General features: G+C 36.1%; 2 protein-coding genes across 5 annotated transcripts; one reads left to right on the forward strand and one right to left on the reverse strand.

The window, feature by feature from the left end:
- Nucleotides 1-166: 166 nt before the first annotated feature.
- Nucleotides 167-11,144, forward strand: LOC131201894 (glioma pathogenesis-related protein 1-like). 2 transcript variants are annotated; one of them, XM_058190255.1, is made up of 5 exons: nucleotides 167-3,214; nucleotides 5,586-5,831; nucleotides 6,871-6,980; nucleotides 10,637-10,719; nucleotides 10,941-11,144. In XM_058190255.1, exons 1-5 carry the CDS (start codon nucleotides 3,032-3,034, stop codon nucleotides 11,087-11,089), a joined length of 771 nt encoding a protein of 256 aa, XP_058046238.1. In that variant the 5' UTR covers nucleotides 167-3,031; the 3' UTR covers nucleotides 11,090-11,144. The 2 variants fall into 2 exon arrangements, with proteins under 2 accessions (XP_058046238.1, XP_058046240.1); XM_058190257.1 differs by lacking the exon at nucleotides 10,637-10,719.
- KRR1 (KRR1 small subunit processome component homolog) lies at nucleotides 3,236-20,616 on the reverse strand. Of its 3 annotated transcripts, none has more exons than XM_058190252.1 (10): nucleotides 20,402-20,616; nucleotides 19,063-19,238; nucleotides 18,103-18,237; nucleotides 17,822-17,947; nucleotides 17,588-17,671; nucleotides 16,678-16,734; nucleotides 15,340-15,510; nucleotides 14,687-14,764; nucleotides 14,466-14,559; nucleotides 3,236-5,440 (listed from the first exon to the last, which is right to left on the reverse strand). In XM_058190252.1, the coding sequence occupies exons 1-10, from the start codon at nucleotides 20,478-20,480 to the stop codon at nucleotides 5,325-5,327; spliced, it is 1,116 nt and encodes a 371-aa protein (XP_058046235.1). In that variant the 5' UTR covers nucleotides 20,481-20,616; the 3' UTR covers nucleotides 3,236-5,324. The 3 variants fall into 3 exon arrangements, with proteins under 3 accessions (XP_058046235.1, XP_058046234.1, XP_058046236.1); XM_058190251.1 differs by lacking the exon at nucleotides 3,236-5,440 and adding an exon at nucleotides 10,275-13,631 and having other exon boundaries at nucleotides 20,402-20,611; XM_058190253.1 differs by lacking the exons at nucleotides 3,236-5,440; nucleotides 17,588-17,671 and adding an exon at nucleotides 10,275-13,631 and having other exon boundaries at nucleotides 20,402-20,613.
- Nucleotides 20,617-22,188: the final 1,572 nt, after the last annotated feature.

Raw genomic sequence — 22,188 nt, forward strand, 5'->3', positions numbered from 1 at the left:
TCCAAAATAATTGATATAAAACACAGGCTTGTATTTTTGTATAATGACTTTACCATGTTTTCCCTATATGTATACAGCCTCTATTCTGGCTGACCACAGTTAATTAAAAAGGAAGGAAAGGGAATAGCAAAATTCTCTGGGTCATTTACAGTAAAATTACCCATCTTCAATAAAACAATTTTATCTTGATTATATGGCTAATACCAGTAAACAAAGGCATTTATAGCTTTTTTTTAGGAGCTGAAACATCAAAAAGAACCATAGAAACCTAGGACAAAGCATGAAAAATTAATATTTCTTCAGAGAACAGCACAGATATCATGAGCTATGGAGTACAGATAGTCCTTGTTTAGTTACCATAATTAGGACCAGCAACTTAGTTACTAAATGATATAGTCATTAAGTAGAAGACCATGTAACCATGACTGTGCTTACAATTTTACTTCAGCTTTCCTTTTCCCTAATCCATCACTCTTCGGAATGCTCACCCCCTAGCTGTGATAATTAGGAAGAAAGGAATTAATACTTATTTTTACTTTCATTGGAAAAGAAGGAATTGCAAGAGAGTAAGGAGGCACATTATGGGAAATACACATCAAAAGGAATGCGGTAGTGCTAATTTTTGCCTAGTATGTTTGCAGCTCCAATTTTCCAGTTTATATAAGTCATCTTAGGACACATATACATTAGGACCCTTAGCAATAGCAATACCATTTAGACTTATATACTGCTTCACAGCCCTCTAAGAGGTTTACAGAGTCACCATATTGCCCCCAACAATCTGGGTCCTCATTTTACCCACCTCAGAAGGATGGAAGGCTGAGTCAAACTTGAACCTGGTGAGACCGGAACTGCCAAACTGCTGGCAGCCTGTGATCAGCAGAAGTAGCTTGCCATACTGCATTCTAATCACTGCGCCACTGTGGCTCTCCTTCCAGGTATTTCCAAAGGAACTTTGAATTGATGGTATTTCATGGTCTCAGCTGTATTCAGGAGATAAGCTGAGAAATCTTACATTTTTGAAAGTACAAGAAAATATTGGAATTCACAGATGGTCTATTTCCCCATTTGCAAGAACTCATTTCTTTATGGTTTCTAGAGTTACAGTCTTTCAAGGTGAAATACCTTTTTCAAATCTCACTAGATTTGAGAGGATAGGCATATGATTAGGTAAAAAACATGAAATAAAGGTATGGATGGAGACGATGCTAACAGTCCTCAACCTACAATAACAACTGAGCCCAAAATTTCTCTTGCTAAGCAAGATTGTTAAGTTTTGCCCCATTTTATGATTTTTCTTGTCACAGTTGTTTAGTGAATCATTGTAATTGTTAAGTTAGTAACACAGTTGTAAAGTGAGTTTGGCTTCCCCATTGATTTTGCTTGTCAGAAGTTCACAAAAGGTGATCACATGACCCCAGAATAATGTAGGATAGTGAGAAGCATAATAGCTTTATGAACAGACTGTCTGAATTTATTTATTTATTTTTATTTATTTATTTTGTCAAACATGTACAAGATAACAGATATAAGTATAAACATGGACATGAACATAGGAAATGAGTACAAATAAATGGGGACAGTAGGACAGGGACAGTAGGCACGCTTGCGCCCTTTACGGACCTCTTAGGAATGGGGTGAGGTCCACGGTAGACGGTTTAAGGTTGAAGATGTGGGGGTTTGAGGATGTAACAAAGGAGTCAGGAATTGTCCCAACATCAATTTGTTTTCTTAATAACTTTAATAACTGCTTCTGCTCTATTTATTGTAAAGCAATAAACATAATATAGCAACAGTTAAAACTCTTGATTCAAACAAAAACAAAATCTCACTGGGGAAATATATGGTGTTCAAGGTCATTTAATTGTCTCTTCATTATCAGTTTGATCTGGAAGCAATCAGTCTGAACATGGAAACAATAATATGATAATTGATATTGACTGGGACTTTACATCTGAATAAAGAACATTGGTGAGGGATGGACATTGTCTCCTAATACAGTGCTGTGTAAATGTGCAATCTTTATAGTAAATCTGATAAAAACTTACCCCAAACCATAGGATAGCAAAGAGGTAAATCTAACTTCACTGGGTAGCTTTTTTGACAGGCATTCTGAGCAAGCCAAAAAACAAATGTGGAAAATTTCTGAGGAAAAAATAATTTCTTAGAATAAATTGAAAAATAGGATAAATTAAAAAATAGAAATTTAGTATTTTTTATTAATTTTGATAATATTTTCTGTATATACTTGGAGGAAAAATTATGTCTAAAACCCAGTAGATATTTTGTTGGGAGAAGATACCATTCTAAGTTTGGAATTTGATTCTAGGCCAGAATTCATCACAATTTTGTTAAATAGTAAATATCAATTAATTCATTGGTCAAACAACTCTGCTTGTGTGTGTGTGTGTGTCTGTGTTTCATTATCTTTCCTGTTTACTTATTTTCTGACTGTTGATGCAACTCTTTTCAGCTATTAAATAATTTTTAACCTGCCTTGGCAAATGTAGAAAAGCGCCATTATCCAAGAACGGCAAGAACTGATTCATTACAATTGGTAGAAATACAGAACAATTATATATCTATATATAATACTATTTATTCTGTATGTTTTATTTTGTTTTACTAATGAGATCTGGTATCTTAAACCATTGAAGTTCCTGCAATTTAATTTTAAGTTTGATTTCAACATTTAATGCAAATCATAAACAACGAAGTTTTAAAAATTAGTTGACTTCCCAATACAAATCACAGGACACTGTTAATGTTCTTTCATTACTTAAGATTTACATACAAGATAGGAAGGATTATACAAGAGAGTGTAAGAAAAGGAGCAATTCAGTGGTTGAAAATGACTCATCACTAGGCTCTGCCTTCAGCTTGAAGGTATTTGTTCAATTCATTTCCGGGTGCCAACGGAATCAAAGAAAGATGAAATAAAGCCAAGCAGAAATTGTCAAACGGAATAGCCTAAAGGATTTGTCTATAATTTTTGTTTAAAATATTTTGGCTCATTGTGTAGCAGTCCAGAATGACAGAAAAAAGCCTCATATTTGGTGTTTTATTGTTCCTGAAACTGCAAGTGTGCTGTTGTTTTTATACCCAACATACCTTACCGGATATTGAAAATGCACACTTTATTGAAGAATGTGTCAGAGTGCATAATAGATTCCGATCAAGTGTGGACCCACCAGCTAGCAACATGAAACGGATGGTAAGGAAATCATCATAATCTGTAGCAATGAAGAATGTACAATTCATAGTCCCTGCAGGTTTAGAATTGGTTTAGATATTTCTAGTTCTTTTAAGAGAATTTTGCTATACTGAAACTAATTCTCTGACAGGGCTTGGTACTAATTTTGTTTCTTTTGAAGCTTTGGAAATTTTGAGAGCATATAGCAAACATCAGTTCAAACTGGAAGCTATGAGGACTCCCACTTTTGGCAAAATAGTTGCGATGGGAGACACAGCTAATCAAAATACCAGTTACACTTTAACCCTTTAGGTCCTTTTTGTTATCCTAACATTCATTTATCTCTCTTCTGAGCAGGTTTTTCAAACAAACCTCTAATCTTTTCCCACCTTAAATATGTCTCTATCACCCAAGACCATCTGCTTGGTGGTATGCCAACTTCAAAAATAATTAAATTATATAATTAAAAAAATAGATGGGATAGAAATCTCAGAGTACCACTGTATCATGCTACTGTTCGTTAGTACTTATGGGAAATGTAATTTAGTGCAAAAAAAGGCCCATTTTTTGCACCACATTACATTTCCTCCCTTTTTCTGGGAGGAACAAATCTGACATTGTATCAAAGTCATGTTTTGATAATTGTGTCACTAAATTTACCAATCATTTGTGCAGCAAACAATCACACCAATTGGGTCTAAAGTTACTATTGGGAATACCAGGTTTCACCCACTTTCTCCAAGAAATGCTACTAGCATCCCATGAACCTTGGCTTCAAGACCATGTTGGCAATGCTTCATAATATCACAAGCCATTCAATGTTTGGGGTGTACATTCCATTCTCGGCCTTGGCATGGAGCTCTGTAATTAATATATGGGCTGTTTCTCCTAGCCCTTTCTTGGTGGTCTACATAGTCATAAGGGAGCAACAGCCTTGGATTTAGTTGTTCTAGTTCTACCCAAGTGACTGGCTAGAATCAGTTTAATCTGATATCCTGTGGGCAAGTCTGAATACCCTGTGGATAAATCTAAGCCATGAGGGATTACTTGAGCCAGTTACGTACTTTATGAGAACAGACTACACACATGGTTGATCTTAGCTGAAAGGCTGAGAACCAATGTCTAACCAGAGATTAAATGTGTATCCCATTTAATGTGACCTGCTATTGAGGCAAATTTTAAATAGCAGATGTGAGAAGAAAATCATAACTAGTGTGATGCAAAATGAACAACCTGCCATGGTATCACAGGATCCTCTTCCCCCTAACATCCTGGTACTTTTTAAAGAAGGAAATAGTATATAAAGTGTTTGTGCCTTTCCTGGATTTTCTTCAAAACTAGTTTGCCAGTTTGGATTTACAGATTGCATAATGATTTATTTGATTTTGTCTTAGTGTAGTTGTAGTTTATTTCACAACATATGGTACAGTGCAATGCATAATGTCGATTTTTTACATTTTTGCACATCTATTTATATAGTTCCATTCATATTCATACTGATGAGTCGGGAACGAGCTGGCAGCTAGCTCGTTTTTGTAAAAACTACAAAGCAAAGTGGAAAGCTAGGGCAGGAGGCATTGAACATTCTTGTTTATATATGACCTAGGCCCAAGTAGTTATTACCAGACACCACCAGTCTTAAACAAACATATTTTATTAGAACAGATCTAATAAACTACTTCATTCTCAGCTTAGTCCAAATTAATTCCAAAACAAAGTCCTTCAGAAAAAGTCCTTCATCCTTATCACAAACCTTTGTCTTCTTTGGCACCCTGCCAAGGGCTTTTCTTAGTAAGAACCCCACGAAGTTCAGAAACAGGAGATGCCAACAAGAAACAATTGTAGCAATGTTGCTTTCCTACAAAGAACTCAAGAGCCGTTGCTGCTCTTTTAAGCCTTATGGGAGGGGCCAATCATCTCCTGGCCTTACTCCTGAGTCGTCCTTTTTGCTTTAGCTGCTCTTGCCTTCTGGCAGCTCTTCGCATGCGCACACTAGGAACAGGGTCCTCCTGTTCCTCTGCCTTTCTGCTGTCCACCTCTGGGGGCTCCGGAGTCTGTGCATCGCTCCCAGATGGCCCTGGCCCCATCTCTGCCTCCGATGCAGAGCCCTTGTCTGAGCCTTCCCCTGACTCTAGGGCTGATCCATTGTCCTTCCCAGCCTCCTCACTGTCCAACTCCGCAGCCAGCTTTGCAGGCTGCTGGCAGACCACAATATATTCCCCAATCCGCAGTAGAAGTGAGTTAGAACTGAGGGATAAAAATTATATACAAATTGACCGGTATGTGGCAGGGTGGGATAGGGAATTACTTTGTAAAAGACAATTGCATTATTTTTAAAAATAATCCAGGAATAACAAATAAAGTGATCATAATATATATTATGCTTTTGTAGAGCTGGGACCATGATCTTGCAAAGACTGCTCTTGGCTGGGCAAATATGTGCCAATTTAATCATAATCCTGATCTCAAGTCACCAGGGAAGGCTCACCCAAACTTCACAATAGTTGGAGAAAATATTTGGACTGGAACCATTCAGTATTTTAATGTGACTTCAGCCCTCACTAGGTGGTACAATGAAGTCCAACATTACAATTATGCTACTCGGAGTTGTAAACATGTATGTGGGCACTATACTCAGGTAAGTCATTAATTATATCTTGCATTATGACTTCTAAAAATAGCAGTTGGCACTTATTTTAAAAAATTGACTAATGTGGTTACAATTTCCAAATTGCTTGATTCCACTTGACAAGTCTGCAATTGTACTTTAAAATTGCCTAGGCAAAAGAAGTGACCAATCTATAAAGGCAAATGTTGAGCCACCACAAATCCCACCCCACCAATCCAAACTTTTTAAAAATAATCCCCATTTTCCATGGCCCAATGGCTTTGTGCCTTACTTATCCCTGTTTGCATTGCTATGGCACTGCCATTGAACCCAATCTCAAGCTTAACAGCAACTCACTAGCTATTCTTGCATTCATTTTATTGAATAACCTGAGGGAAAAAGAAATACACAATATATTGCTTTGCCCAATCACGGAAAATGTTCCTAGCTCTAATATTTTGGGTCTAGCCAATAAATCAGAAATCATCCATTTCTAATGATCCTTGATGGAATGATAAAGTCACAGAGAAGTTTTCATCAGATATTTTTTGTATATAGTTTGGGAGCAAACAAAAGGTGAATCTCATTTATTCTACTCTCTGACCATGGGAACAACTTTCCATATGTTTAAGGAAACACTTTTGAGTCATAATAAATCTACAGGTTCATCACACAAAAATACTCTTCCCTATCCCCATCCCTGTCTATGTAAAAAAGCTGAAATTTATTCTGAAATTATTTATTAGTATTTAGATATGAAAAAATAAGAGAGCGTGGTGTTTTCAAAATAATTTCATAATCTAAGTCTATGCATCCGATCTGAAAAAAACAGCAGTGAGTTTGGTCAGGCAAAGCAGCAAGAGTACTTTATATAAATTTATTAAGTCTACTTCAATATATTAGCTGTTGATTAATATGGCTGTAAATTAATTCTTTGTTTATATTCTGAACATTAACATTATATGTCATCATCATTAAAGAAAATGTTACATAGGTGTCCTATTTTTAGCACAACTGTGAGCTAATCGTATACACTAAATTACCACAGAATATACTATTTTATTTTCAGATGGTTTGGGCAGACACCTACAAAGTTGGCTGTGCTGTTCACTTTTGTCCTATAGTACAAGGCTTTCATGGATCTAATGCTGCACACTTCATTTGTGACTATGGACCTGGGTAAGAATTTTAAATTGCAATTTTATTTATTTATTTATTTTTTATTTAAATTTCTAGACCGCCCTTCTCCCAAAGGACTCAGCGGTTTACAGCCGTATAAAAAACAATATATAAATATTAAAATAATTTAAAACAAAATATTAAAATTTAGGCTACTCCTTAAAACCCATTAAAAATTCCCAATTAAAACTATCAGGCCAGTCCTGTGCGATGAAACAACCATGTTTTCAGCTCGCGTCGGAAAGTCCGGAGATCAGGGAGTTGGCGAATACCAGGTGGTAATTCGTTCCAGAGGGTTGGAGCCCCCACAGAGAAGGCCCTCCCCCTGGGGGTCGCCAGCCGACATTGTCTAGCTGACGGTACCCCAAGGAGGCCCACCCTGTGGGAGCGCACTGGTCGCTGGGAGGCCGTCGGTCGCAGTAGGCGGTCCCGTAAATAACCAGGTCCCATGCCATGGAGCGCTTTAAAGGTGGTAATCAATACCTTGAATTGCACCCGGAAGATCACTGGAAGCCAGTGCAGCCTACGCAGGTGTGGTGTTATATGGGAGCCTCGACTTGCTCCCTCTATCACCCGCGCAGCTGCATTCTGGACCAGTTGAAGCCTCTGGGTGCTCTTCAAGGGGAGCCCCATGTAGAGAGTGTTACAGTAGTCCAGACTGGAGGTAACAAGGGCATGAGTGACTGTGCATAGGGCATCCCAATCTAAGAAGGGACGCAACTGGTGGATCAGGCGAACCTGATTAAAAGCTCCTCTGGCGACGGCCATCGTTTGATCTTCCAACGACAGCCGTGCATCCAGAAGAATGCCGAGATTGCAAACTTTCACCGTGGGGGCCAATGACTCGCCTCCCACAGTTAGCAATGGAATTAGCTGATTATACCTGGACGCCGGCATCCACAGCCACTCGGTCTTGGAAGGGTTGAGCCAGAGCCTGTTTCTCCCCATCCAGACCCGCATGGCCTCCAGACAAGGGACATCACTTCAACGGCTTCGTTGGGGTGGTTTGGGGTGGAAATGTACAGCTGCGTATCATCAGCGTACAACTGGTACCTCACCCCAAAACCACGGATGATCTCGCCCAGCGGCTTCATATAGATATTGAACAAGAGGGGCGAGAGGACCGACCCCTGTGGCACTCCACATAGGAGACGCCTCGCGGTCGACCTCTGCCCCCCTGCCAATACCCCTGCCAATACCAATACAATTTGGTCAGAAATTATCTTAGAAGGAAAATCTTTAACTCCTTAAGGAATTGAGAAACTGGTACCTATGTGTATTCAGGCCCATTTACTCCTTTGATATGAAAAATTATAACTCAAGATTAAAACCCACAGTAAAAACAAATGTTGAGTTCTATCTTCAGAATGCAAATTTAGCTGTGGTTGATCATCCATACCAGATTACTTTAACTGTAATTACATGGAATAGGCTGAATTATGAGAAAATCAATCTATTAATATTCTGGATCCTTTTTTAAAGTGCTGGGGCAAGTTTTAAAACCCTAAATAATTTAGACTAACCTTTCCCATACTTCAGATATGTAAACTACAATTTAAAGAGTTCCAAACCAGTATGGTTAATATTTTCTAATTGGTTGGGGAGTCAATATCCATACATCTTAAAAGTTGCCAAAATTGAGAAACACTGTATTAATGGAAGGCCTGACAGTGGGCCATTCCTGTAAGATTGGTTAGTGTCAGGGACAAAAGCATTGCAAGCAGCAACTGTATAATTCTACTGGAAGATGAATCCAAGGACTCTCTCTCTCTCCTCCCCCCCTGTCCATATCTTTGACTGTGATGAACTTTTTGATTATAATTGATTAGGGGACTGGAGGCTAAAACATACGATGAATGCTTGAGAAACTGGGCATGGCTAGTCTAGTGGAGAAGGACCAGGGGAGACATGATAGCAGTGTTCCAATATTTGAGGGGCTGCCACAGAGAAGAAGGGGTCAAGCTAATTTCCAAAGGCCAGACAAGGAATAATGGATGGAAATTGATCAAGGAGAGATTCAAGCTAGAAATAAGGAGGAATTTTCTGACAGTGAGAACAATCAACCAATAGAACAGCTTGCCTTGGTAAGTTGTAGAAGCTTCATCAGTGGAAGCTTTCAAAAAGAGATTAGACTGCCATTTGTCAGAAATGGTAGGATGTCCTGCTTGGGCGGGGGTTGGACTAGATGATCTACAAGTTTCCTTCCAACTCTGTTAAATCGGTTTTCAAATAATTAAATCCTCAGTTGATCTTCATTATTTTATTTTGGTAGATGTAATTATTTGTTACTGCTATGGCTCTGGGTTTTTTTGTTATATTATTATAAGGTGAGGAACTAAGGTACTCTGGGAATTTTTTTTAAAGACAGGTAGAAATGTAGTTGAAAGAGAGAAAAGGACTTCGCCTAGTCTTCTGATTTTACACTTCTTAACCTTAGTGTCTTAGTGTCTTATTATTATAGTTACAGTGCCATGACATACTTTCTTGAAGACCTTTACCTGGTATTCACCCTTTTAATACCATCATATGAGAGAGATAAGTCTCACAGAGCCTGTGTCCTTACTTGCTAGCAAAAAAAAAAAAGTGGAAATAAAATAAATGCCATGTCACTTCCTGTTCCTAATAATTTTGAAGTATGTGGCTAAGAAAGGAAGTAGCTTTATTTCCTCTTTGGAGAGCATATCAGTAGCACAAGTTATAATGTATAAACTCTGTTGTAACTTTATGTAGAAACAAAAAAAAGTATTGGACAAAACATATAGTAGTCTAAAACCAACATCTTAAAAGAATCTCTTATAAAAGCCATCATGGAGAATATAAAGTCTAGAGATTCAAGATGGGTGGGAACTGCTAGAGTCCAACTTCACTGAATCATTTAACTTGCATAAACACAATAAACTTCAAATATCATTATCAGCAATAGAATTAGAACAAGCATAGCAAAAATAAAGCAAAAAGTTCCAAGAAAGCATTTTTTAAACTATTAACCTTTGCTTATGTGTTACCTTGAAGTTCAGGCCATAGCTCAGCCCAGTATGTGAATTTCTCTTACTCACTTAATGGATAGTATTTTGATAATTATAGATTTCACTGATATGGTCATTGATTTTTTAAAAAACATTTGTCCATTTATTGGTGTTAAGCACATAAAAATTGGGGAATACTGTACTTAAATACTATTCCTTATTTAGTGGTTTGAAATGTTTAAAGCAAAATTTCAATCTCCCTTTTATGTAAGGTGAGAATAGTAGCAGAACATAAAGGCTGACAAAGAAAGGAATTCATTGCACGTAACACTATTACTTAATATTTAATAACCATTTTTTGCCTTTAATATAAACTGGACAATTCAATCCAGTGCAAGGTCCTTTCATAAATCAAACTGAAGTAATTTGGAAATAGTAAAGAATATTAGCAAATAGGTTTCCAGCTTCAGTTTCAAGGGTCCATTTCATTGATTTAAATATAAGAAATCTTCTGTTGTATTTGGCTGTGTTAGTTTCTAGTAACAACATTCTGTAGTTTTAATGACCATTACTTACCAAAAATTATTCCGGATTATAATTCAGTTAAAGCACTGACCTGAAAGAAGAGTGGTTCAACCTTCTCTCCTGTCTCTGTATCAAGTGAGCTGACGAAATTGTTGTTTTGCACAGTGGGAATTATCCAAGATGGCCATATAAATCAGGAGTAACATGCAGTGAATGTTACAAAGAGCCTTGCATAGACAGACTTTGTGGTAAGTAAAAGGTCTAGCATGCATTTCTTGCTTTTCTGTAACAAGTTAGGGTCTTTTAAAAAAAAAACCAACCCTTTCAAAACAGAACATCCATGAATTAAATACCAATCTTTAATTATCTAGCTAGGAAACTCCAAATTTACAAGTTTCTTATGTTTATATTAATTTGTCATTAACCTAGATGCAACTGTAAATAACTTATTTAAATAATTTATTTGTAGGTGAAGTAAAGGGTGAAGTACGGGTGAAGCCATATTGTGATACCTATTGCATCATTGTTTTAGTCCTGAGAACATCCTCATTTTTAATAACTTTTGTAACTGTCTTTTTTCTGAAGCAACATTATCCCAGAGTGTATATGTATAAATAAATTGGAACAAAAAACAAGCACTTTTGTAAGTTATTAAACAATGAATTGATAAGAATAGTAAGACATCCATGATTTTTAGATACATTTTCAAAATGTTTTTTAGGAATTAAAAAAGTACAAATAGCAGAAAAAGGTCTTCTTCCGCAGGTAAACATGCAATGAACTTAAAGTTATTATTGACAACATTCACAAAGTACCATTCTCCTCTGCTTATCATACCCTTGGCTCTTTGTTGATCTGAATGAAAAAAGTAACTCAACTGTCAACTGCAACCAGCCTTTGGAAAGCAAAATTCTCCAGTAATATAAACAATATAAACAAACTGTAAAACAGTCCCCTTCCAAAAAGATTGAGGAAATATAGATGAAACTCAAAAAATTAGAATATCGTGCAAAAGTTCATTTATTTCAGTATTGCAACTTAAAAGGTGAAGCTAATATATAAGATAGACTCATTACATGCAAAGCGAGATAGTTCAAGCCTTGATTTGTCATAATTTTGATGATTATGACTTACAGCTCATGAAAACCCCAAATTCACAATCTCAGAAAATTAGAATATTGTGAAAAAGTTCAATATTCTAGGCTCAAAGTGTCCTACTCTAATCAGCTAATTAAACCATAACACCTAAAAAGGGTTCCTGAGCCTTTAAATGATTTCCCGGTCTGGTTCAGTAGGCATCACAATCATGGGAAAGACTGCTGGCCTGACGGTTGTGCAGAAAACCATCATTGACACCCTCCATAAGGAGGGAAAGCCTCAAAAGGTAATTGCAAAAGAAGTTGGATGTTCCCAAAGTGCTGTATCAAAGCACATTAATAGAAAGTCATGTGGAAGGGAAAAGTGTGGAAGAAAAAGATGCACAAGTAGCAGGGATGACCGCAGCCTGGAGAAGATTGTCAGGAAAAGGCCATTCAAAAGTGTTGGGGACTTTCACAAGGAGTGGACTGAAGCTGGAGTCAGTGCATCAAGAGCCACCACACACAGACGGATCCTGGACGTGGCCTTCAAATGTCGTATTCCTCTTGTCAAGCCGCTCCTGAACAACAAACAACATTGGAAGCGTCTTACCTGGGCTAAAGAAAAAAAGAACTAGTCTGTTGCTCAGTAGTCCAAAGTTCTCTTTTCTGATGAGAGCAACTTTTGCATCTCATTTGGAAACCAAGGACCCAGAGTCTGGAGGAAGAATGGAGAGGCATACACTGCAAGATGCTTGAAGTCCAGTGTGAAGTTTCCACAGTCTGTGTTGATTTGGGGAGCCATGTCATCTGCTAGTGTTGGTCCACTGTGCTTCATTAAGTCCGGGGTCAACGTATCCGTCTACCAGGAGATTTTGGAGCACTTCATGCTTCCTTCGGCAGACGAGCTTTATGGGGATGCTGACTTCATTTTCCAGCAGGACTTGGCATCTGCCCACACTGCCAAAACCTGGTTCAGGCCCATGGGATTACTGTGCTTGATTGGCCAGCAAACTCGCCTGACCTGAACCCCATAGAGAATCTATGGGGCATTGCCAAGAGAAAGATGAGAGACATGAGACCGAACAATGCAGAAGAGCTGAAGGCCGCTATTGAAGCATCCTGGTCTTCCATAATACCTCAGCAGTGCCCCAGCTAATAGCATCCATGCCACGCTGCACTGAAGCAGTAATAGATGCAAACGGGGCCCAAACCAAGTATTGAGTACATATGCATGCTTACACTTTTCAGAGGTCCGATATTGTTCTATGTACAATCCTTGTTTTATTGATTTCATGTAATATTCTAATTTTCTGAGATTGTGAATTTGGGGTTTTCATGAGCTGTCAGCCATAATCATCAAAATTATGACAAATCAAGGCATGAACTATCTCGCTTTGCATGTAATGAGTCTATTTCATATATTAATTTCACCTTTTAAGTTACATTACTGAAATAAATGAACTTTTGCACGATATTCTAATTTTTTGAGTTTCACCTGTATATAAATAGTTTATGAAAGTCTAGTAAACAAAAACCATCTATTAATAAAGCAATATATATTTATTTAGAAAATGTTTCAGCTGCCTTCAGAAAACCTGTTAATTCTTGTAATGTTTAGATAACTATCTTTCAGAGTCCCATGCAATAAAACCAAGTTTGTTGGTAAGTATTTGTACACTGCACAAAATCTTCTCAATGGTAATTCTGTGTATACTGTCATTTTAAACCAATTGCTATAAGGCAACTGTTTATTCTAATGGATATCACATGTATGGAAATAGTTCCCATACTGCTTAAAATACAACAGAGCAAGCTGTCAGTTTTAGATTAAAATTTGGAAAGGTATTTTTCCTTTTTTCCCTCGAGGAATGCAACTTTTCACCTTTTACATTAACTGAGTTCATAGCTTTCCTCCTTGCAAAAAGTGAAGTGCTATGGCTTTAAAGTTGATTTCTTTTTCTTTTCACCTGCTGCAATTTTTAATTTAACTTCTTCTTCTGGTAGTGCTCCAAGCTTCTTCTTCTTTGCTTTTTTAATTTTTTCTTTAATTGCGTCAATATCAATCTTTGTTTCAGTTGTGGCTACAGAGTAAAAGAGTATATTTTTCTTATTGCCTTATCCGAGAGATATCGAAAACATTTCCAAGCATGACAAATAAATTATCTTTTTAATGAAAGCATAAAATGCGGAAAAAAATCAGTTACATGCCAAGCTAATGAATCCAGTTATATTAAAGTGCCCTACAAGATACTGCTAAAGAGATTATTTTACAATGTAAGCTTTTAATTCAACCATAAGATATAGATTTGGATCCAAAGCTATGAATTAAACTTAAATAACTTCCAAGGTCTATTAATATAGTATTTCAGGTTAACCTAGTTATTAATGCTCCGAATAGTAAGCTTGGACTTAAACTAATAGTTATCAGTCAGCATAGGAACTCTGGGGGAATAAAAATAGAAGTTATCTGAAGGTAACTTTACAAAGGAATTTTGTAACTCTTTTTGTCTACAAAAGGTAGATAGAGTCCATGCTACAGGAGTAGAGTCCTTTAATATCAGTGAACTTTGATTCTTGCTTAAAATACTATTTATGGGGTGGATCAGGTTCTTGGTCTTGCATATCACAACTTCTTAATTTTATAAATTAACTCTTCAGGCATTTTCAGAATGTAAATGTTAAAAGAGAGAGATTCTTGATACCATATGTATTTTAAAAAAAAAGTATTTCCTTGGATTAGAATATAATTATATTTTTAGCAAATTAAACTTCCATTTATATTTCTGGCCCTCAGTCTTCTCAACAGAGAGCCCTGGAAGTAGTAATTTATTCTGTAAGTAACAGATCAAAATGCTTCTCTCAATATGGAGACTGTCCTTTATAAAATATTAAAAATAATAAGAAACCAATCTTACTTTTCTTTGGTTTTACAACAGGCTTTTCTTTAGGTGGAATAAAAGCTTTATTTCTCTCCTCTTGTCGTTTGCTAATTGCTTCTGCTTGCTTTGCCTAAAAATAAAAAAAGATCATATAAAGCATATACAAAATTAAATACGTATTTCAATTAACAAATCAATCTTTATTCTGGACACAGCCAACAACTATATTAATTAACAAAAAAATCAAGGGACTGTACCTTTATTTCTTCTATTCTCTTACGCTTCTTTTGACTTTCTTTCAAGAAATATTCGCCACTTGCTAATTCTTTATCGACCTATAAAAATAGTATGAGCATACATATTCCACAGTAAAAATGTTGCCTTGGTTCCATATTTTAAAATATCAGTTGCTGTGATTCCTTATTTAAAAAATCAGAAGTTAATAGTTTTCATAATGCAACATCAAAGCCAAGTGATGTTAAAATTGAAAAGTTACTATTAAACATAAAAGTCTTTTCATTTATACACAATCAATTTATACTATTGGTTTAACCTACTAAGTTCATTTTGGGTAGCAAATCAATGCACATATATGCTGCAATGAAAGACAATTATTTCCAATAAACTGCAATTGGTTATTGTTATCTTTAGGCTAAAGTTATAGGGAAACATTGGTTAAATTTCATAATACACTAAAATAAGGAATGGGGAAACTATGCCATCCAGATGAAATAGAGTTATGGTTTATTTATCACATTTTGGAAATACCCATCTCCCACACTAGCCATATTTGAAGGCTACTTTCTCTCTTAAAAATCTGGTACATTTTAATTTGGTATCCATGTACTAAAGGTATCAGCTGTCAGGAAATTCCTTTAGGTTGTTCAGTAAAATTTCAGATTAAACAGACCTGACTCTCTGGTTGTGGAGGTGGGAAGGGAGTGTATTCTTTCTTGACATTTTTCTTCTTTGGTTCCTTCCGTTTGTTCAAATTCTTATGTTTGAACTTGGGCAAAAAACGTTCCCAGTTTTCCAATCTTAATTCAGGATCTTTTGACAATTCTCTCTTAATCATTAGTGTCTTCAAACATATTAAAACATCAAGCAGTAAGTTAGAAGAAAAGCTTTACTGATTTATCTAGCCTAAGGAAAAATTAGGTTTCATATCATATCACAGATATAAAACAGACTCATTTCATATCTATACATATTAACATAGAAGAAAGTAATCCAATTATAAGTAACAATTAACTCAATTTAATGATTCCTTCTCTTCAGATGATTTTTAAAACAAGTAGTCCTTGACATGTCAGTTCCTTCAGCGAACATTCAAAATTGACACTGCTGAACAAAGAGACTTACAATCTGCTGACTTTTCAGAATGGCAGAATTGCTTAAAACCAATGGTTTTAAGAGGTTTCGGCTTGACTTTTGTGGGTTAAAACAAAAGCACACATTTCTAAAGGAGACTGGCTTCAATAGAAGAAGCCATTTCCATTTAAATGAAAGCAGCCACACTACAGCACCCCCATAACTTGCACATGGTTGCACTAGGTGAGGATTGTTTCACTGCCTTAGGTACCCCAGGCTCTATTTAACAATCTGCATGGTCACTTAAGGAAAGCCATGATATGGTCCTAAAATTGAGCCTTGTCATGTGGTGACCCACTTAATGATCCCAGTGACGTATGACCAAAATTCTGGACTGTATTGTAGTTGTACGTCAAGGATTACCTGTAGAACCAATAAAGTGCAAAAAAAATAAGAAGCTAATGGCACATTTATTTGAATTTTGTGTTCAAATGGAATTGTAATCTATATTCTTCTGACTGAGAGGTTGCTAGGTATAGAAAACTTCCACAATCTTTTCATGGACTCTCCCTTGGGCAATTGGGAGGAATTTTTGCCATTTTGAATAGCAGGGAAACTGAAAATAAAACAGCTAAGAATCAATTCAGGTTGCAAAGTTACTGCATTCCCTTATTCTCTGGCCATGGCTTACAATAAATCAGAATTATAACCCACATTCTGTAGAACATTCATTTATTTTTATTTGATGGATTTATTATCATTCTCTGATGTCTATTGAATATTGGGTTTGGGATTCAATTCAATCAATTTCACTGTAGAATTCTGGGAAAACATACAACTCCTCTGCCCAAAGCAAAGCATGTTCAAAGGGATGCTAAAAAGATAACATATCAACAAATCAACCAAAATGATTTTAGATCAAATATTTTTATTTTACCTTGATATTATATATGGGATGAATATTCTTCATGGTATCCAAAACAACTTTCCTAACCTATTTTTTTTTTTAAAAGACAAGATTGCAAACTGATTAATTTTAATGATTTAAATCAAAGATGAGCAAACTTTTTCAGCCATCTGGCCACATCCTGTACATTGTTTCTGCCCCAAGCCCTGCAAGTGTAGGATTGAAATTTAGGTTCCATTTCTCCTTTTGGATATTTTTTGTTGGGCAGTAACAGAGTGGGGGATGTTAAGAGACAAAACTGGTATCTTATACTCTGAAGGGGGAGAAAACTCTGGAATTGCTAATGAATGGTAAAAGCTGCATGCAATCTGTAGGATATAAGTTAGTTACCCTGACTTAAAATATCTAATTCCTAGATGATTATATTTCTAACACTGGAAGATTATTTTAAAAACAATGTTATTTTCTGTAAGTATGATTATGTATCCTTTAGTCATTTAAGAAAACTAAAGAAGATATAATCTGGAACAGGAGATTGGTAGTTAATTTATATATATTGCACAAAGGGCTACTAATGTGTAAGAATTTGGATCAGGTCAAATTTGTATTCTATTCTTAAGTTGCACACTGTGATTTGTTCGGCAATAATCAGATTTCTGATAGCAAGACTTTCTGATAAAATGCTCCATCTATAGCATGTTTTGTCTTGCACAGCATAATCATAATTTAGCTCATTAGATAAAATTCTGTTAATATATAGAACTTCAATATAACTACTGATTCCTTAGGTAATTTCCCAACATCAAATCTTTATTACAATTATGGACTAGTAGATAGGTTCTTTTTATAATGCATATTCATTTTATATTAATATATAATATTAAAAAATTTAAATATTCGAATTGAATGTACAAAATGTTCTATCCTAAGGTGATCTTACCTCTTTTAAACCATTAAAAGGTCCAAGAGCTGAAACTGTGTTCCCCTGAACCATAATATAGCAGCGGGTTAATATTTCTAGGGCCTACATCAAAATAAGATAACAGTATATATTTCAGGATGCAATTCTTATAGGCACATATTTAACTGAATATGAAAGCAAGCATTCAGATCACATTTACAGAGGACCTATTTTTGAATAAGCATGCACTGGAGTCAAAAGAACAAGACATACCTTTAGAGTAGATCCATTTGGACCAATAAGCCTCTGTCTTCTTTTTATAAATCTTTCTCTATTTCTGACCAAGGACCCTATTTTAATGATGTCACATGCAATATCATCTTCAAGGATACGTACAGCCTGAATAGAAATCAGAGATATATAATCAAGTATCTTATTATAACATATTCATTTCTTTTAAGAAACTTCTGAATCAGGATTCTTAATCAGGTTGAGTTTGTTATCAGAGCTCTTGAAATTAAAGAATTAAAGTTTAAAAAGATAGAAAAACAAACCTGTTCAAACGGAACACTTCTGGCTAGAAGTTTTATTAAATCTCGGGCTCTGATAATGATATATGGATCAAAGGTCTTCTTTGTTGTGCTGACCGTCATGCTTCCTTCAATTAGGTCTAAAGCTCCATTTATATGCTGTAGTATAAGACAACAAACTATTCTCAGAAGAACAGAACAAATACTTAATGATCTCAGAAATATATGTGATCAGTAAAATTTACAAACAAAAAAAAGTATTGGTACCTAGGAACAAAGAAGAGTTAAACATTTCCATAATGGTAAGGGTTTTACTTAGAAACCTTAAGCAGATGACTTTTTAAATTAAAAGGTTTATATGAAGAATGTTTGGATATGTGTTGTCAGTTAGGAACTGTAGCCCATGCTCCAATGTTGCTTCCACTGCAGCCTTTTAAATTTCCAGGTCCTTTTTCCTACTTTTTCCTTTTGTTATTTGAAAATCTATTCGAAGATAGCCTGGACTTTTTACCTGGGAAGTCAATCTGGAGCCAGAAGAATCAAGCAAATGGTACGACAGAGGGGATGATCAGATGGGCACATTTTAAGGCATGTAACTCATTAGTTAGCGCCTGCTCTGGGGACCCCAAAATCTTGGAATTAGTATTACCCCTTTTGCTTTCAAACATGTTTTTAACATAAGCTTATTAATAAATCATCTGAAATACTTTTATTTTTAAACTGATATAAGACACACTGTATCTAAGTATTATAGGAAACTCTTGTGCAGTGAGTATAGAAATAACTTGCTTATGGAACATATTACTACAGGCCTCTTTATCTGCATATTTGGGAATTCACAAAGTAGACAGTGAATAAGAGAATCATCTATAGTAAATGCCTGTTATTCAACAATATAGCTAAGTCATGACCTTCCTCAAAATCCATGCTTTTTAAATGGATTGGTAACATTATCTCTATGAAAGTGTAAGTAAAGATTCTTACATGTTCATTCAAAGCTTTCTGCACTAATGGCCAGCATTCCTTCAAATAAGCTTCTCTGTATTTAGGGAAAAGAGTAGCAAAGCTGCTTTCTTCCAGAAGCCCTTTAGGGTTATCTTCTCTGGTAAAAGGTGGTTCTTTCCATCCGTCAGGCACAGTGAGAAGTTCTGATTCATCCTCTGTTGGCAAAAATATGTTACAATGTCTTTCAAACATAAAAACATTTGGATTGAAGATTAGCTGGAGAGACAAAAGATTCAGCAACAAGTTCTATTCCGCCTCTTCAAAGAAAGAATAGCACTCAAGTGTGCATCTAGCAATGAGGTACCTAGCTGATCAAAAGGAAGCAGTGCTATGATAGTGCCAATCTGGAGCAAGAAAAAGAACAACTGGCAAGGAGATGCATTTGCCCCTTTGTTGGTGGCAAATCTACCATAATCCAGCAATTATTGGTTATAAATGCAGCCATTGTAAGACTTTCATAAAAAGGATAATTAAAGAGAGACCCTTTGAGAGCTGTATGCAACGAAGTCTCATTTTAATGTATGCTGATTAGTGTACATTCAAAGTGACAAAGTTATTCTAAGTTCTACATAAGCCAACTTTTTTCAATAACTGGGGACTTCTATGTATTTTCTTGCAATCCTCTTCAGAAAGTTACATTGCAGCTTTGGAAAAAAGTTCTAAAAGCATAGCATTTCCTAAGACGCTGCTGCTAAAAAAAAACACACCACCTCCCAAAACAGGTAACAGTGAAACAATGTGATATGACTGTTCCCTCTCATTCTAGGCATACAAAAGTACTTTGTCTCTCCATATATAGAATTTTAATATATAATAGTAGAAAAGCTGGCGGGCCAACACTATGGTATAGTATGCCTTTATACATATCTTGAAAGACAAGCACAGCCACTCAGAATTTTGCACTTTAGCCCAAGACCATTTACAGCAGTTAATAATATATTGAAGAAAAAAACACATCTGAACACACTAAAAAGTTAGCTATAAATGTCAGGCACATAATTCTATGATGAATTTAATTTAAAAATAAATAAATGACATCCATTGCGTGGTTATCATCCACGTAGAGAAAAAGAATACTCTATCTGGTCTGCAAAAATGCGGACGGCCAAAAGGCGCTTTGCCTTTCTCAGTGATGCGGGTTTTGAAGCCCAGCAACGGTAATTAGCACCGAGCAGCAAAGCGACCTCAACATAGTATTCACAACCGACTTCAACACAAATTAGCTTATGCGTCCAAGTGCTTCCTTTAAAAAAGCAGCATAAGCCACTACGGTACGTCCAACTAGCAGTCACGCTTAGACACGGGAGGATGGTGTCACCTGGAGCCGTGTTGTCGGTCTTGGGGAGTTGGCTCGCAGCTCCGCGTTTCCGGCGTCCAGGCTTCGTAGAGGCCGCCATGTTGCTCTCACTTCGCTGCGCCGCGGAATCTCCGCCTCTCCGCGGCCACGTGACAACGTGATACGGCGATCCTGGGAGGACGGAGGAGGTCGGCGGAGTCCTCCGTAGCAGGGGTCTCCAACCTTGGCGACTTTCAGACTTGTGGACTTCAACTCCCAGAATTCCTCAGCCAGTTTTGCTGGCTGAGGAATTCTGGAAGTTGAAGTCCACAAGTCTGAAAGTCGCCAAGGTTGGAGACCCCTGCTCCATAGAGATACAAAAATAGAATATTAGATAACTTAAAATTGCGGTAAATTGATCGGGCGAATCTTTCCCAACGCTATCTCGTATTTGTCTGTAATTTGCGTTGGCAGTAAAATGAACCCGGAATCAGTTTTATGACGGAATTATTAAAACAGAATCAATCAAGAGACTTACTTAGAAATCTACAGCCCTCCGAATGGTAATTTCAAAAGGTGCTTTGCACACACTGAAGATGCTTTCATTATTATGATTTATTTATAAGAACCGGCCTACTGTATTTAAAAGCTGGGATTCTAATAAGAATTCTTGTTTTGAAGTTCTAAAACAACATTTTTTTAGATTTTCTTTAGGATGTAATTAATTAAAATCCCTAAGGTTAAAATAAAACCAGAACTCACATGTATAACTTTCTTTCGTAATTTATTCAAACGATTAAAAGAAAGAAAGCACCACAGTTAATTTCATAGAAACCCTTGTGTAATATGATTGATGGGTATATATTGTGCTTTCTGTATCTAATAAAACTACTCATCTGAATAACTCTGTTAAGATGGAATAAGATGGAATAAAATGGGAAAAGGGATTCATTAGAATCCTAATGAATTGTGTTCAAATTCCACTCTTAGTATTAGAAGATTCATATTATACAGACAAGTCAAAAAACATTAAAATGCTTAACCACAATTATAACTATAGGAAGTTCATAGCCGAAACCAAAGACACTTGACAGGTAACTGAACTTAGATCGCTTTGTAAGACACCTGTGCCCTAGTTAGCAGAAGGACACATGAAATAAGCTTATAGCAACATTTAGGGGGGCAACTGAGATAGTGGGCTGTCAATAAGCCAATCATGCTCTGATATATGCTTGTACAACCATATAGAGAAAGATTTTTTTTTCATTTTCCTGTTTCCTGTATGTCTCAAGTATAAAGATATGTACATCAGAACACCTCGTTGTTCAGTGGGTTATATTTGCACAAAACCACTGATCCTGCGCATGATTAAACCTTTTCTGTTTGATCCCGGAATTCCTTGTCAATCCTTTGAATTCCATAACACTATTATTTGGGTTTAGCGCTATCAAATCAAAGTGACAATTCCATACTTTTCACACTTTTACAAAATTGGTCCTAAAATTCTCATGATTCCTGAATTTTAGTTTCAATAATTAAAAAGATAACACTAATCTTTAAAAGCATATTTTCTTAGAAATAATTAGCATGGAGTTTATGGCTACCAATTCTAACACTTTTTCTAGAAATTGAGATTGATTCAAAACAAAGCCCTACAGTATTTGGCATCCTGTGGTAATGCCATACTTCATGGCTAGCCAAATGCTATAAAAATCTTCACGTTAGCAATGACAGCTAACGGAGCCTTTGGTAAATAATATCTTTAGCAATAGCTCAGTTTTTAACTCTTCCAAATTCTAATATATTCTAAGAAGGATATTTTCTAAGAA

Source organism: Ahaetulla prasina, chromosome 7 (genome assembly GCF_028640845.1).
Source record: "Ahaetulla prasina isolate Xishuangbanna chromosome 7, ASM2864084v1, whole genome shotgun sequence".
Taxonomy (NCBI): Eukaryota; Metazoa; Chordata; class Lepidosauria; order Squamata; family Colubridae; genus Ahaetulla; species Ahaetulla prasina.

Excerpts from the sequence above, each read along its gene's own strand:
- LOC131201894 (XM_058190255.1), top strand. The coding sequence starts at position 3,032 with ATGACAGAAAAAAGCCTCATATTTGGTGTTTTATTGTTCCTGAAACTG. Across the intron at positions 3,215-5,585 it reads CTAGCAACATGAAACGGATG|AGCTGGGACCATGATCTTGC; the intron begins GTAAGGAAATCA and ends ATGCTTTTGTAG. Across the intron at positions 5,832-6,870 it reads TATGTGGGCACTATACTCAG|ATGGTTTGGGCAGACACCTA; the intron begins GTAAGTCATTAA and ends TTTTATTTTCAG.
- KRR1 (XM_058190251.1), bottom strand. The coding sequence starts at position 20,480 with ATGGCGGCCTCTACGAAGCCTGGACGCCGGAAACGCGGAGCTGCGAGC. Across the intron at positions 16,735-17,587 it reads CTTTTAATGGTTTAAAAGAG|GTTAGGAAAGTTGTTTTGGA; the intron begins GTAAGATCACCT and ends AAAAAAAAATAG. Across the intron at positions 13,632-14,465 it reads TGTTGTAAAACCAAAGAAAA|CCACAACTGAAACAAAGATT; the intron begins GTAAGATTGGTT and ends TTTACTCTGTAG.